A 14,743-nucleotide genomic window follows, 5' to 3' on the forward strand; every position below is an offset into this window, starting at 1 on the left:
CGGAGGTGGTCGAAAGACGAACTTCGCTACACAGGAGTATCCTGACCCTTTATCAGCCGGAAGGAATTCACGGAATTCTGCCTCAGTTGGCAACCTCGTTATGGATGGCTTCGTTGGACATTCTTCCAGTCACTTCACGTGGAAAAGGCAACGGATGCGTGACGGAAATGAGCTCGGTAAACCGAAAGCGAAACGATACGAAAACGGATCGTTTTGGGTTCGCCGTTCGCCGGTCGGTTTGGCTGTTTTCTTTTTCGGGTGGCATTTTAGTGAACTTTTCGCTTATCTTCTTCGCTCTTGCTGGCCGTGGTTGTCGGACACATGTCGCTCGGCGAGTCCGTTGCCAGTTCGGGGCATAAATCATTGAGCTGCATATATCGTGCTGCTGACCACTGTGACATATATAAATACATTTCGTTCGTGCTGCGGAGCAAGCGTTGCCATGTCAACTGGTTCGAGCTGTGCTGGCTGTCATTGGGTTTTATTTATTTACAAACTATTCTGGACGGACACTGTTTGTTTCAGCAGGTTTCCCAATCATCATGCTTGCTTTCTTTTACAATAGCTCTATATTTAAGCTGTAATATTTCATTTTCACGGTCCATTGGTATATCTGTCCGTACAAACAGTTCAACTATTTGTCCGTACTAACAAATATAATAAATGCAAAATCGTATCCGAATAATATTGGTAGCAAAATATAAACAATGACAGCTTTGAATTCGAAGCCTTTTTTAAACATTGTAACGCAATTGGAAATTGATAAAATCGTTAAAAATACATAAAAGTGCTCTATTGAATTTTCGTCCTCCTAGTCACATATCCACACGCGCCCGAATGTATGCAATTATGTGCACATGCGACGGAATGCAGCTGCATGCATTCACTGATACTGTAGCTCTTCGGAGTATGCGTGTGTGTTCACAGATTTAAGCTGTACTAGCGCGACGTGACTCCCCTACACATGGGAAATTAAAAATCGACTCGCTCGATCGACGACCGGCGCATCATCAACAGTAAATCAAACGTAATCGAAGCCAAAGGTGCCCGAACGCTAACGCTATCTCGCTTTCCTTACGCTTTCTCTTCCCGTAGACGAGCGCACACGCAACCAGAGCAGTCGACTGAGTGCATCAGCTGCAGGTGCATCGTCCATCTGGTGCATCCGCCACCTCGGGGTTCTCGTGTGATTAAATTTATTCAAAGCGTCTCGTTCAACCCCCTCCCAGCACACGGCGTTTGATTTCCTCGTTGGGGTAAGCAAGAAAAAAAAAGCACCGAAGAAGCACAACGAATTCAGAATCATTTACCCCGGCCGCACAACCGATACGGTTCCGGGTGAGTGTGGATGACCGATTTGCATAAATTTGAATGTTCTTGCGGTACGTGTCTCGCGTGGTCTCGTTTTCAGGACGATGGCGCAGCAACTCGGAGCTGTTGGATGGCTTTCCCTTTTGCTGTTGCTGGCTGCAACGAGTCAAGAAACTGGTGCGACTCCAAACGATGGCACCACCGACGCCGATTGGTGGCAACGGACGGTGTTCTACCAAATCTATCCGCGCTCGTTCATGGACTCCGACGGTGATGGTGTGGGCGATTTGCGAGGCATAACGACCCGTTTGGCACACCTCAAGGACGCTGGTATCGGAGCGACCTGGCTATCGCCCATCTTCCGGTCACCGATGGTCGATTTCGGGTACGACATCGCCGATTACACCGCCATCCAGCCCGAGTACGGTACGATGGCTGACTTCGAAGCACTGGTGGCCGAAGCAACCCGGCTCGGTATCAAAATCGTGCTGGATTTCGTGCCCAACCACACAAGCGACCAGTGCGAATGGTTCCAGCGGTCAGTTGCTCGCGAGGAACCGTACACCGAGTACTACGTGTGGCACGATGGCCGCGAGGATCCATCCAACCCCAACGGGACGCGCCTACCACCGAATAATTGGGTAATTTAACCAGCAGAATCCCGGGTGGGGCTTTTTCTCCACTAATCGAGAGCTTTTTCTTCCGCGCCACAGCAATCGGTGTTTTACGGGTCAGCGTGGACGTTCCATCCGGTACGTGGTCAGTACTATCTGCACCAGTTCACCGCCCAGCAGCCGGATCTGAACTTTCGCAACCCAGCCGTGGCGGAAGAAATGCGCACCGTGCTGCGGTTTTGGTTGGGCAAAGGAGTGACCGGTTTCCGGATTGACGCCGTGAATCATCTATTCGAGGTGGATGGCTTCCCGGACGAACCGGAAACGGGCACCGATCGGGATCCGCTTTCGTACGGCTTCACGCACCACATCTACACGAAGGATCTGGTATGTGTGGGTCAACCCGACCAAGGAATTTGTGCTGCCAGAATGCCTTCTAACCCGCACCCGATCCGGTGTGTCCGATTTCAGCTCGAAGACTACGACATGGTGTACCAGTGGAGGCGCTTGCTGGATGATTGGACACACGAACATGGTGGTGCCAGCCGCATCATTATGACGGAAGCGTACGCTAACATCACCTTCACGATGCGGTACTATCGATCTGGGGAGGATTTGAGCTCACGGCCCGGCTCACACATGCCATTCAACTTTCTGCTTATCACCGACCTGAACCGGGACTCCACGGCGCAAGACTTTGTGTTCACGATCAACAAATGGCTCACGTACATGCCACGAGGTGCCACGGCTAACTGGGTCCTCGGGAACCACGATCAATCACGAGTTGGTACACGGTACGGTGCGGAACGGATCGATGCCATTCACACGCTGTTGCTTACGTTGCCTGGAATCGCGGTCACGTACTACGGTGAGGAGATCGGTATGCTGGACAACCCGGATGCGATCAGCGATCAGGGTGATGCCGTGAGTGGTGGCCAATCGGATGCGTTTATCGTGTTTTCGCGCGATCCTGAAAGGACTCCGTTTCAGTGGGATGCGACGGTTAATGCGGGTTTTTCGAGCGGTCCGTCCACGTGGTTGCCAGTGCACCCGAACTACCGGGAGTTGAATCTGGCCGCTCAGAAAAGCGCCGAAAGGAGCCACTTCAAAACGTACCAGGCGTTGGTGAAGCTGCGTGGCCACGAAACGCTGTGCAAGGGTTCGATTCAGCTTGTTCCGTATTCGAACAGCATTGTGACGTATCTACGTGAGCTTCAGGACAGTGACACGTTCGTGGTGGTGATCAACCTGGCTGGCATCGACTGTACGGTTGATTTAGTGTCCGTGTTTCCGAGACTTCCGGCGGAACTGACGATCGCATCGAGCGCTTCCGGTTCCGGTTATCGCGTAGGGTTGGTATCAAACGAAGCACCAAAGCTGTAATGCTGAAGGTTTAATAATCTACCTTTTTTTTTTCTTTTACGTTTTGTTTGTCGTTTAAAGGGACGTCGTCCAATCAGACCGGCTGATCGTGACTGGATACGATGGGCTGGTGCTGCAAGGCGTGCCATTGACGACGAGGTAAACCGTAGATTAGCGACGCCGGTAGAAAGAACGGCCACGTTTTGAACGGGCTCGTTGATTACAATTTCCCTCGTCGCAGTAGGCGAGGTGTTGGCGTTGTTGGCGCGACCGAGGTGTAGCTAAACGAGGCGTATGATTAGATTTAACCGTCACGTTCTAATTAAATTTCCAAAACCCCGCTCGGATCTCGGGCCCGGAGTAGACGCGAGGATTTGGCCCGGACGCGATGCCGAGGTGCCTTCCACGAAATCAAAAAACCAAAACCCCAAACGGTACATTCCGGCTCATAAAATGCGCCCCGAAACAATGCGGCACAAAATTATGTAGCAGAAATTGTTCGCTCTCCCACTCCGGCGCGGCATTGTGGAATTAAAAAAGTTTACTCCCACCCAAAGCACGCCCGGTTCCCGAGGTTCCTTTGAGCTATGGCTCTGGTGGGTTTTGTGGGAGGTGGCCGGGAAAACATGGTATGAAATTGAATTTAAAATTATGAACCAATGTTTTGTTAACCTTCGGTGGGTGGTGAGAGAGAATGTGAACGAACGAGAGACCGAGAAAGAGAGAGAGAGCGAGCGAGTTACGGAGTTTTTTGATGCAATAAATGTACTAAATTCCATTAGTAAATTAAATGTTGATTGCACCGGAGCCGGATGTTATGTTCCGGAAGTGTGGCGAGTGTGTTTTTTCTTTTCGAGATTTACATGTCGTACACTGAGCAGAGTAAAATGTCACTTGCGAGCAGATGCAAACTAATGTGCAGCAATGTACACGATTAATTCGTTAAAAATGCAGCTGCATTAAATGCGAGGAAAATGACATACAAAATATCCCGTTTTAAACGTTGTAGCTCATCGCTCTTTCAGGCTGCTCTAGATCGATGACTTTAAAATGCCTGCTCTGTCTCTTTTTCGTTTTCTCTCTTTCTCCCTGTTGTTGCACCGTAGCACATGCTCGTTTGCCTAATCGAATATTCTGCTTCATTAATCTCACTCAAGAAAATTAATGATGAAATTAATTGAACCGCTCCGTTCTACAGCTGCTGTATCCTGGTTGTACACGTCCCCGGTATCTCGATCCATGAACGCTTGCCATGGCCATTGTTGTAACCGACGGAAGTAAAGCCGACACACCGAGGCGAGAGGGATGGAAAAAAAAAGTATGAAGCCTGACATTTTCATTACTTTTTGCTTTGTTCCACTTGTCGCGAAGATGAGATCGCGTCTGGTCTCGTCTTCCTACGCGCGACCCCTCAAGGAAGAATTGTACCATTTGTTTCTTCCCTATCGGACTCCCAGTAAAATGAGATACACGCTGAGATGGTGCTGATGGGTTTCCAGTGGAACGTGTTTTGTCTGCTTCAATTTGCCTATTGCAATGTCGCGCATTCCACGAAACAGGACACCACCGGACGGGATCATCCGCTCGGTCATCCACCTGAGCCCGGGTCATGGTGTTGTTTAATTAAAAAATGAAGCCTGTACATTTTCTCCGTTGCTCTATTGGTGACAATGGCGTCCGGGAGAGCGACCCTGCTAGGCGTTTGCCGTTGACACCACCGTTAAAAGGGATCCGTTCAAGTGGGGTTTCCTTTTTCAAGATCACGAAACGGGATTCATTTACACCTCACTCGTGTCTCGGTCTCGGGCATACCAGCTCCACTAATCATTTCGGTGATGCACACGTGCTCGCTTTAATTCCGTCCCTATCTCTCTCTCTTTCAATTTTTCTTTTGCAGCACAACACCAGACCCAACCACCCGCACGACACTGGATGTCCTTTGGCAGGCGACGAAGGACGCCGCCGTAATTGCGTCCATCATAATTGCACTCGGCACCGGCTACTACCGGCTTCATCCAGCTCAGCCCCTCGGCAAGTGGGCTGGTAGTTTGAAAAAATAATACCATCTCTTCAGTCGGACTTCCACTCCGTGAATGGCCAAACAAGGGGACACTCGCGCCAATGTCGGATGGGAGCTTGTCATGGTGTTATTTTGTTTTTGTTCTTGCCTTTTTTCTCGCTTACATCCGGACGGAGAAAACGCTGACACACAAGGTCCTTGCAAGTCAAATAATCATTATTGCTCATTTCTTTGTGCTGCTGCTGTACGGTCGTTGTGGGAAGGTGGAAATAAAAAGCAAATAAAAATAGGAGCAAAAAAAAAAAAGCAACAACCCCTGGTGGGTTGGTTGTAGTGAGTGTTTGCATGTTTTGTTAACGTTTGCGATTAGGCTTATGTTTTTTTTTCTTGCTATCTCTCGCGTATTTGCGTGTAATGAGTGTTTGTGGTTCATTTTATCGTAATTTACTCGAGTGGGCGCTTCCACCGCCGCCCATGCCAATAATGGTGAAGTAATTGCGAGCGAAACAACGCGTGGCGGTGCCGGTTAAGTTCTTTTCCCTGCACGACGCGGCTCATCGAAGAAAAACGTTTCCGTTCCCAAGATAAGCGCCCACCCCCTGGGGAGGGCGGAAGCACAAAACCTTTATTGCATTATCGACAACAATCCCCAATTAATCAGCGCGCTGTCAGTGTAATCCTGCCAAACATCAATGGCTTTCCGTTTGCTGTTTCGCAGATAAACGTCTTTCGGTGGGGTGGTGATTTTGATAACACAACGACCCTCGCGAAAGTTCGCCATTCGCTCAGTGTGGATTGCGTAATTCTTCCTTCGGCTTGTGATAACCAATCATCGTCCTGTGATTGATAGGAGCGAGCAATGCGCGAGATGGAATGAAACAAGTGAACAATTGGAAGATAAAATTCCTTCAGATGCTGACCGATAAGGCACGTGTCGACGGAATGAGTCATTTTGACACGCAATACAAGCAATTTCGTTCTTCAAACAAAAAAAAACTCAGTTCAGAGATTACACCGATAAAGACGAGTAACCTGTAACCTGCCCATTTACATTTGCCATTTCGCTAAACATGCCCGTAAGAGCTAAATGTGACGCGTAGCAAGATATCTGTCCGCCAATATTAATCCCCCATCAGTTAAATGTCACTGGAATCGTTTTGCGTTTCGGAACGAACCCGGAGTTACGCCGGCCGTTATTAGACGTGTACCTGTCAAAACATATCCAGCTCGCCCGGTGATATCCGATTGGTACCGATAAGCTTTCACTTTTTCCACGTAGTTGCGCCTATAAATAGCTCCGGAACAACACGGGACACGTTTGAGTTGCTTTGGTGCTCATAAACGCTCGTGTCCGTGTGCGATGAAGCTACTCACGTTGGTTTTGAGCGCGTTTGTGTTGCAGCTGTCCCGCATGTCCTTAAGCGCATCCTCGAAAGTGGCCCATCACCGGCTAACGGACACCGACACCCCGGATGACGACGATTGGTGGGAATCGGCCGTGTTTTATCAGCTACTTCCTCGGTCCTTTCGCGACAGTGACGGCGACGGTGATGGAGATCTGCGTGGGTTGCTGGAACGGTTCGATCACCTGATCGAGCTCGGTGTGACGGGCATTTGCCTCGGGTCGGTGTTTCGTTCGCCGATGCGTGATGGTGGACGTGATGTTTCGGATTTCCGTACCGTGGAACCGGCGTACGGTTCGATGGAGGATTTCGTGGAATTGCTTCAGCGAGCCCGGTATGCTGGGATACGCGTTGTGTTGGATGTTGTGCCGAATCATACGAGCGAGCAGCACGAGTGGTTCCAGAAGGCGGTGCGGAAAAACGAAGATTATCGTGGCTATTACATCCAGAGAGTTGGGTCTGATGCTGAAGATGGAGATGACGCGGTGCCCAACAATTGGGTAGGTTGATGTGACGTGCAAGCAAATGCGCAAAGCTAACCTTGCGGTTCCGATTCCGATGCCGACAGATGTCCACGTACCACACGTCGGCGTGGACAAAGCACGCCCGCGGGTCCGAGTATTATCTGCATCAGTTTGACGCAAGCGAACCGGAGCTGAATTACCGCAACGCGAGAGTGAAGCAGGAAATGGAGGACATCGTGCGGTTCTGGTTGGATCAGGGCGTCGATGGGTTGCGGTTTGAACGGGTCAATCATCTCTTCGAGGACGTGCAATTCCGTGACGAGCCGGCGTTGGATCCGAACGGGCCGGTGAACAGCTACGACGATTTAGATCACGTTTACACGCGCGATTTGGTGAGTTCAAGGGTCGACGTGGGCCACCATTCCACGTTCAAGTTGCCTTAAATACAAGCTTGTGGTGTCTTTTAGCTGGAAAACTATGCCCTTGCGTTTGATTGGCGAGAGCTGTTCGATGAGTACATCACGGACAACACCACTGGCAAGCGGCTAATGATCACCTCGGCGTACGGAAGCGATCTCACCAACACACTGCGTTGGTTTGGCATCGCGAACCGGAATGGAGCGCATATCGCGCAAAATTTTGGCCTTCTCGAGGTGCTTTCTAATGCGTCCCGGGCGGAGGATTATCAGCAAGCTATCGATGGGTGGCTGAACGCGATGCCACCAGCGAATGGTGTGGCCAATTGGGTGCTTGGTAGTCAGGACCAACGTCGAGTGGCTTCTCGTTTTGGGCGAGAGCGAGCTGCTGGATTAGCGATGTTGTGCTTCACTCTACCCGGGACTGTGTTCATGTACTACGTAAGTGACTGCTCAATCTGAAGGTTTCCCTCAGAAATTTTGCCAATTTATGTATCTCTGACTCCAGGGTGATGAGATTGGTATGAAAGACAACGACGAGATCACGTGGCAACAAACACAAGATCCTGCAGGCTGCAACACCAACGGATCCGTTTTCCACCAATATTCTCGTGATCCTTCGCGGACACCTTTCCAATGGGACGACACCGACAAGTGGGCTGGATTTTCTCCACCCACCAATCCCCGAAAAGACCCCTGGCTTCCGATAAACACCAACTATCGTGTAGTGAATTTAGCACATGAAAAGTCATCCAATCGATCCGTGTACCATCTGTACCGGGATTTAATCCATTTGCGTCGTCAATCGGGAACGCTTCGCCACGGCACCTACCAGTCATTCGTACTCCCAAACAACGTGTTTGCGGTGTTGCGATCACGGATTAATGATCGTGCGTACGCCACCGTTTTGAATGTCAATTCAAACCCGGTAACGGTGGACCTAAGCCGAGTGCATCGGTTTGCAACCCACGCTTCGGTGGCCTTTGCATCCCCCGAAGGATCACATTCAGCCGAGGAGCTCATACAAGCGATCACCGATGTTCAGCTAGAACCGTACGAGACGATCATCTTCGAGCTAAAATCCGCTGCGCGAGTCCTGAAAGCGGCTAGTTATGAGTTGTTCATAGTGTTTGGGTTCCTCGCGATGGCCGTTGGCAAGCGAACCTATTTATAAGACCAATAAATTAAAGCACCTGACAGCAACGGTAGCTCTCCAGCCGAACCGAAAACCCACTGACTCACTAGTGGCTTGTTAATCGTGAAATCGGGTGGTATTTTTCCCCGTTTGCTCAACATCGAATTTATTGATCAATATCACCCCCCACGTTTATCGGCGATACGTGAGGTCGAGCGATGGGTCGCCGAATTCGTGGCATTTCGGGAGCAAATGAAAGCCAAAAAGGCAAATGAGTGACAGACGCAGCAGACAGAGAGGGAGCGAAAAAAAAAACGTGCACTTTATCGCCACTATCAGCCCGTTTACTGATGGCCTTTCTCGCAGGTGCCAACCCCATTCCTGGGCGTGAATCTGCGATCTCTTCCCCCCGTATATAGGTTGTATGTTCATTGTGCGGGTTCTTTTCCCTACCGATTCACCGATGGACCCCCGGATTTCATCCACTGGCTCGTGGGAAAGCTTTCTCGATTGCATGTATCATATCTCCCACCTGGATGGCCTCGTCGGGCACGTTATCTCTCGCGTGTGGCAGAGCACGATAACGACGCAGTGGCATATAAAAACGCCACCCAGTCGACGTCTCGCGTAAGAGTCTGTTACTTTCAGCAAACCCGCGAGGATGCGGTTTACGGTGTGTGTACTGCTGGTGGCGCTAGCGCTAGTGCTGGTGGTCAGTGGAAAATCTCCCAACCGCCAGACGGACCATATGACCGGCATGGATTGGTGGGAAGGTGGTGTGTTCTACCAAATCTACCCGCGTTCGTTTAAGGACAGCAATGGTGATGGAGTGGGCGATTTGGCCGGCATTACGGCAAAGCTCGAGCACCTGAATGAGCTCGGTGTGGATGGCGTTTGGCTTAGTCCGGTGTTTAAATCACCGATGGCTGACTTTGGGTACGACATCGCCGACTTCCGGCAGGTGGATCCGATCTTTGGCACGATGGCGGACCTGGATGCGATGGTGCTGAAGGCGAAGCAGCTCGGCATCAAGGTGATCCTTGATTTTGTGCCCAACCACACTAGCGACGAGCACGAGTGGTTCCAGAAGTCACTCAACGGTGAAGGTGACTATCGGGACTATTACGTGTGGCGAAATGGTGCTGCTGTGGGACAAACGCCTAACAATTGGGTAAGTGTCGGAATTTTGCATGTGACCTTAGATCGTCCCTAAACTTCCCTCGTAAACTCGCAAATAGCAATCCGTGTTCCATACGCCAGCCTGGACGCAACCGGCCGGTCAAACGCAGTACTATCTGCATCAGTTTGATAAGAAGCAACCGGATCTGAACTACCGCAACCCGAAGGTGAAGCAAGAGATGGAAGACATGATCCGGTTTTGGCTCGATAAGGGCGTGGATGGGTTCCGCATCGACGCGATCAACCACGTGTACGAGGATCCGGACTTCCGGGATGAGGAGCTGATTGATCCGAAGGGCGAGCTTATTTGGGAAAATCTCGACCACAAGTACACGCAGAACCTGCCCGAGTGCTACGGACTTATCTACGACTGGCGCGATCTGTTCGATCAGTACAAGGCGCGTGACAACGTGACGAGGCTTATGATGACGGAGGCGTACGCTAGCCTGGAGGAAACGATGCTGTGGTATGGAAATGGCAATCGAAAAGGTTCCCACATGCCGTTCAACTTCGCTATGATCAATCGGTTGTCGAAGGATTCGCGAGCTGCCGATTTTAAGGCGGGTATCGATGAGTGGTTGAACGCTATGCCGGCTGGAGCCCAAGCTAACTGGGTGCTAGGGAATCACGATCGACCACGAGTGGCTTCGAGATTTGGCCGTGATCGAGCGGGAAGTATGGCCGTGCTTGAGATGACTCTACCGGGTATTGCGGTGGTGTACTACGGTGAAGAGATCGGCATGGAAGACAACCGTGCCATTACGTTTGAGGAAACGCAAGACCCGCAAGCGGCCAATACGAACGCGGATGTGTATCAGGAGTTCACGCGTGATCCCGTCCGTACACCGTTCCAGTGGGATGATACGGCGTACGCTGGTTTTACGGCGGCAACGGCACAAAAAACCTGGCTCCCAGTGCACCCGAACTATCGGGATGTGAACCTGGCCGCACAGAAGGCCGCCCCCGAGAGCATGTTCAAGCTGTACCAGCGGTTGATTCGGTTGCGAAAAGAGCACGCATTCATGCATGGGGATTTCCACTCGAAAGAGCTGCTAAACAACGTGTTTGGGTACACGCGCACGTTCGAGGGTGAACCATCGTACGCGGTCGTGGTTAACCTGAACGACAATGACGTGAACGTGAACCTGCAGGAGTTGCACGAGGACGTCGATTGGGCGAAGGTGACACTAACGTCGTTGGGTGCACGCATGCAGGAAGGCACCGAAGTGAGCGAAGTGTTCCACATCGTCCTGGGACGGTACGATGCGGTCGTTTTTGAGATCGCTTCGTCGGCGAGTGCTATCGGTGCGTCGGCGATCTTGTTGCTGATCGCGTCGATCCTGCGATCCTTCTTCTAGGGTACCTCATCATCGCGTTCCGCGAAGCGTAGCGTGGTTGTAATTTATTCGCACGAGAAACCGAATCAAATGAATATAGCAATGTGTTCAAATCATAATGTGTGGCGCCTGTTGCCGACTCGAGGTTTGTTAATTTTGTGCCATGACACATGCCATCCGAAACCTGCCGATGGTCACGCGCCCAAAGACCGATAGCGGCACCGATTGGGGATCGATTTGGGCAATTGAATTGCGCTTGGGGGGGTGCAGACTGGAATTGAGCGCCAAATAATATGCATTTGTTTCACGACAAAAGGGCCGATTTGACAGCTTGACAACCGGTGCGATCGATCGGGTTGAAGGAAGCAATAGAAACGCGCAAAGCGTTTTGAGATAAGATTAATGGTACAATCGATTTGGGAATGGAATGAGCACCGATGAGGTTGCCTTTTGGAAGGATAAGCCGCTGTTTTGCGAGTCATCGCCGGCATGGTAGAATTACAGAAATATGATTCAAAAGTCTCTTAATGTTTCAGTGATTCCCACGGTCAAGAGAGTAGCAGTCAGATTTAAATTGTGTGTACTTACGACCCTAAGAGTGTTTCATTGTAAGTGGAAAAATCTATCGCAGCGAAGTATTTCTGGTAGCTTACCTGTAACAGAGAGAGAGAGAGAGAGAAATGTGATTCGGTTATTAATAATGTTAGCTCAATTACATGCCATTACTTCACGTCAAACATATTGATCGATACGATCGAATGTGCATCGATAAAAATGGCATTTAATGGTGACAATATTGGAAGTTAAAAATCACACGTGACCGCCCATCTCGAAATGAATCACCCGCAGGTTTTCTTCCACCTACTACTTCCATCTACCAACATAAACAATTGGCTCGCAATTCCGTATCGCGGTCCCATTCGCGGTCGAATCGCGTAATCGAAACCCCCCAAACGAGCGACGCGCGCGCGAGATATCGCTCCTATCCGATTTGGCATCAACAATGCTCTACGACCGCTATAAATGTGTCCACAAACTGTTGGTCAACGGTGTTGACAGCACCCGTTATCATCCAGCCCACATGGAGGCGCCCAAAAAAGGATCAACGTGTGGTGCCGACGACAACGACGGTGACCAGCAATCGGTGGGTATCTGTTGCAAGCCTCCGTTATCGTGCTGGACGTTTGCACACTGTCTTCCTATCGCATGCGGTAATCGTAAACTGGTTAGTGCTGGCCTTGCACCGGCTATGTCCATCTCGATTTACTGCCTCAATTATGGTCTCAATTGACCGCGGAGGTGTACAATTGATGACCGAAACCTTCGCTCGGGCTGGTCAGTACGTGCGAAACCACCAACCGAGATGGGTGCGCGTTGGTATTTAACGCTTCCGTTGGTTGCTGTGACGGTACTGCTGGTTGCCGGTGTTCGAGGACAAACGACGGATCCACCCGCCGACAAGGAATGGTGGGAGACGGCCGTGTTCTATCAGATCTACCCGCGATCGTTCTACGACACCGACAATAATGGTGTGGGTGATGTGCGAGGTGTCACGGCGAAGCTGCAGTACCTCAAGGATACGGGCGTCGATGCGACGTGGTTAAGTCCGATCTTTAGCTCACCGCAGGAGGACTTTGGGTATGATGTGTCCAACTTCAAGCAGGTCGATCCGCTGTTCGGCACCAACGCTGATCTTGAGGAGCTGTTCCGGGAAGCGAACGCGTTGGGGTTGAAGATTGTGCTGGATTTTGTGCCGAATCACACCAGCAATCAGCATGCGTGGTTTATCGAGTCGGAGAAGGGTGTTGCACCGTTCCGGGACTATTACGTGTGGCATCCGGGCAAGATGGTGAACGGACAGCGTGTTCCACCGAACAATTGGGTGTGTTTCGAGTGACAGTGGGTTGATGAATCTGTCAGATCACTTTGGAGACCTTTTTTACATATCTTTTCTATTTTTTAACCCCAGCAATCGGTCTTCTACGGATCGGCCTGGGAGTGGAGCGAACTTCGCCAGGAGTACTATCTGCATCAGTTCGCGAAGGGCCAGCCGGATCTGAACTATCGCAACCCGGCCGTTATCGGTGAGTTTGACGAGATTTTGCGTTATTGGATGGAGCGTGGTGCGGCTGGATTCCGCGTCGATGCGATCAACCACATGTTTGAGCATCCGGAGTTCATCGACGAGCCGATCAACAACCCGGAGGATCCGAACAGCTACGGGTACACGCATCACATCTACACGAAGGACCTCCCGGAGACGTACGACGTGATCGCACACTGGCGCACTGTGTTGGACGATTTCACGAGATTAACGAACGGCGATCCGGTGTAGGTTATCGCTGCAGGTGTTTGGGGAAAGAATGCTATCTCTCACTAAACCGATACACTACTCCTTACAGCATCATGATGACGGAAGCGTACGCTAACCTCTCAATGACACTGCGGTACTACGAGTCGGATGATGGCAGTCAGCAGCGGGCTCACTTTCCGTTCAACTTCGTCATGATCGAGGAGCTGGGCGAGTACTCGACGGCGCACGATTTCAAGCGCGTGATCGATCGGTGGTTGGGCAATTTGCCCCGTGGAAAAACCACCAACTGGGTGCTGGGAAATCACGACAAACCGCGTGTGGCCAGCCGGTACGGTGAGCAGCGCATCGACGGGATGCAGTTGATGTTGTTGGGGCTACCGGGCGTTGCGGTGACTTATAACGGTGATGAGATCGGTATGGTAGATCATCGGGACATCTCGTACGAGGATACGCTCGATCCGCAGGGATGTAATCTCGGACCGCAGGATTACAAGTGGGCTTCACGTGATCCAGAACGCGTACCATTCCAGTGGGACGATACGTTTAATGCGGGTTTTTCACGAGCACCAAGGACCTGGTTACCGGTGCATCCTTACTACAGACAGACGAACTTGCTAAAGCAGCAGGAAGCGGATTACAGCCATTACAAGTTCTATCGGGATGCGGTTGCGATGCGTCGAGATCACGTGTTCACGCATGGACATTTTAAGGCGCACGCGTTTGGCGATTGGGTGTTTGCGTTTGCGAGGTACCTGCGTGAGCATGAGGATCGGTTGGATGATCCGTACCGGGTGGTGGTGATCAACTTCTCTGGCGAGCGGACAACGATCGATGTGAACGAGCTGTATGAGATCCGGAACCGCACGGAGGTGTATCTCGTGGGGACGGAATCACGCCACAAGGTGGGACATTTGCTGGACGCTAACCAGGTCTCGATTGGACCGTGGGAATCGATCGTTTTAGGACCGGTGTCGGCTGGTGGTCGGCTTGTGGGTTCGTTCGTTCTGCTTCTACTAGCTGTGGTCAAATTCATGCTCTTTTAGAGACCTTGAGAGGGGTTTTTTTCATCCCTTAGATGGTTGTTAGCGTCACAAGAATGATGGAATAAATACCGCAATCGATAATACGAGTAATAAAGCGTTTTCCCCCCGGAATGGGTCACCGGAATGTCGTGGCCTGATTTATTCT

At 50.9% G+C, this 14,743-nt stretch overlaps 4 protein-coding genes across 4 annotated transcripts in view; 3 read left to right on the plus strand and 1 right to left on the minus strand.

Annotated features, from left to right (window-relative positions):
• LOC128725303 (dual specificity calcium/calmodulin-dependent 3',5'-cyclic nucleotide phosphodiesterase 1-like) overlaps positions 1 to 14,743 on the minus strand; it is a 122,020-nt gene that overhangs the window by 54,021 nt on the left and 53,256 nt on the right. The gene's annotated exons all lie outside the window — the stretch shown is intronic.
• On the plus strand, positions 286 to 5,544 carry LOC128725306 (maltase 2-like). Its single transcript, XM_053819040.1, has 7 exons — positions 286 to 362; positions 1,514 to 1,952; positions 2,025 to 2,312; positions 2,397 to 3,277; positions 3,369 to 3,446; positions 3,999 to 4,024; positions 5,208 to 5,544. Exons 1-7 carry the CDS (start codon positions 322 to 324, stop codon positions 5,345 to 5,347), a joined length of 1,893 nt encoding a protein of 630 aa, XP_053675015.1. The 5' UTR covers positions 286 to 321; the 3' UTR covers positions 5,348 to 5,544.
• On the plus strand, positions 9,387 to 11,262 carry LOC128725305 (alpha-glucosidase-like). Its single transcript, XM_053819039.1, has 2 exons — positions 9,387 to 9,896; positions 9,964 to 11,262. Exons 1-2 carry the CDS (start codon positions 9,387 to 9,389, stop codon positions 11,260 to 11,262), a joined length of 1,809 nt encoding a protein of 602 aa, XP_053675014.1.
• On the plus strand, positions 12,605 to 14,598 carry LOC128725304 (maltase 2-like). Its single transcript, XM_053819038.1, has 3 exons — positions 12,605 to 13,123; positions 13,211 to 13,572; positions 13,644 to 14,598. Exons 1-3 carry the CDS (start codon positions 12,605 to 12,607, stop codon positions 14,596 to 14,598), a joined length of 1,836 nt encoding a protein of 611 aa, XP_053675013.1.

This window comes from Anopheles nili, chromosome 3 (assembly GCF_943737925.1).
Source record: "Anopheles nili chromosome 3, idAnoNiliSN_F5_01, whole genome shotgun sequence".
Lineage (NCBI taxonomy): Eukaryota > Metazoa > Arthropoda > Insecta > Diptera > Culicidae > Anopheles > Anopheles nili.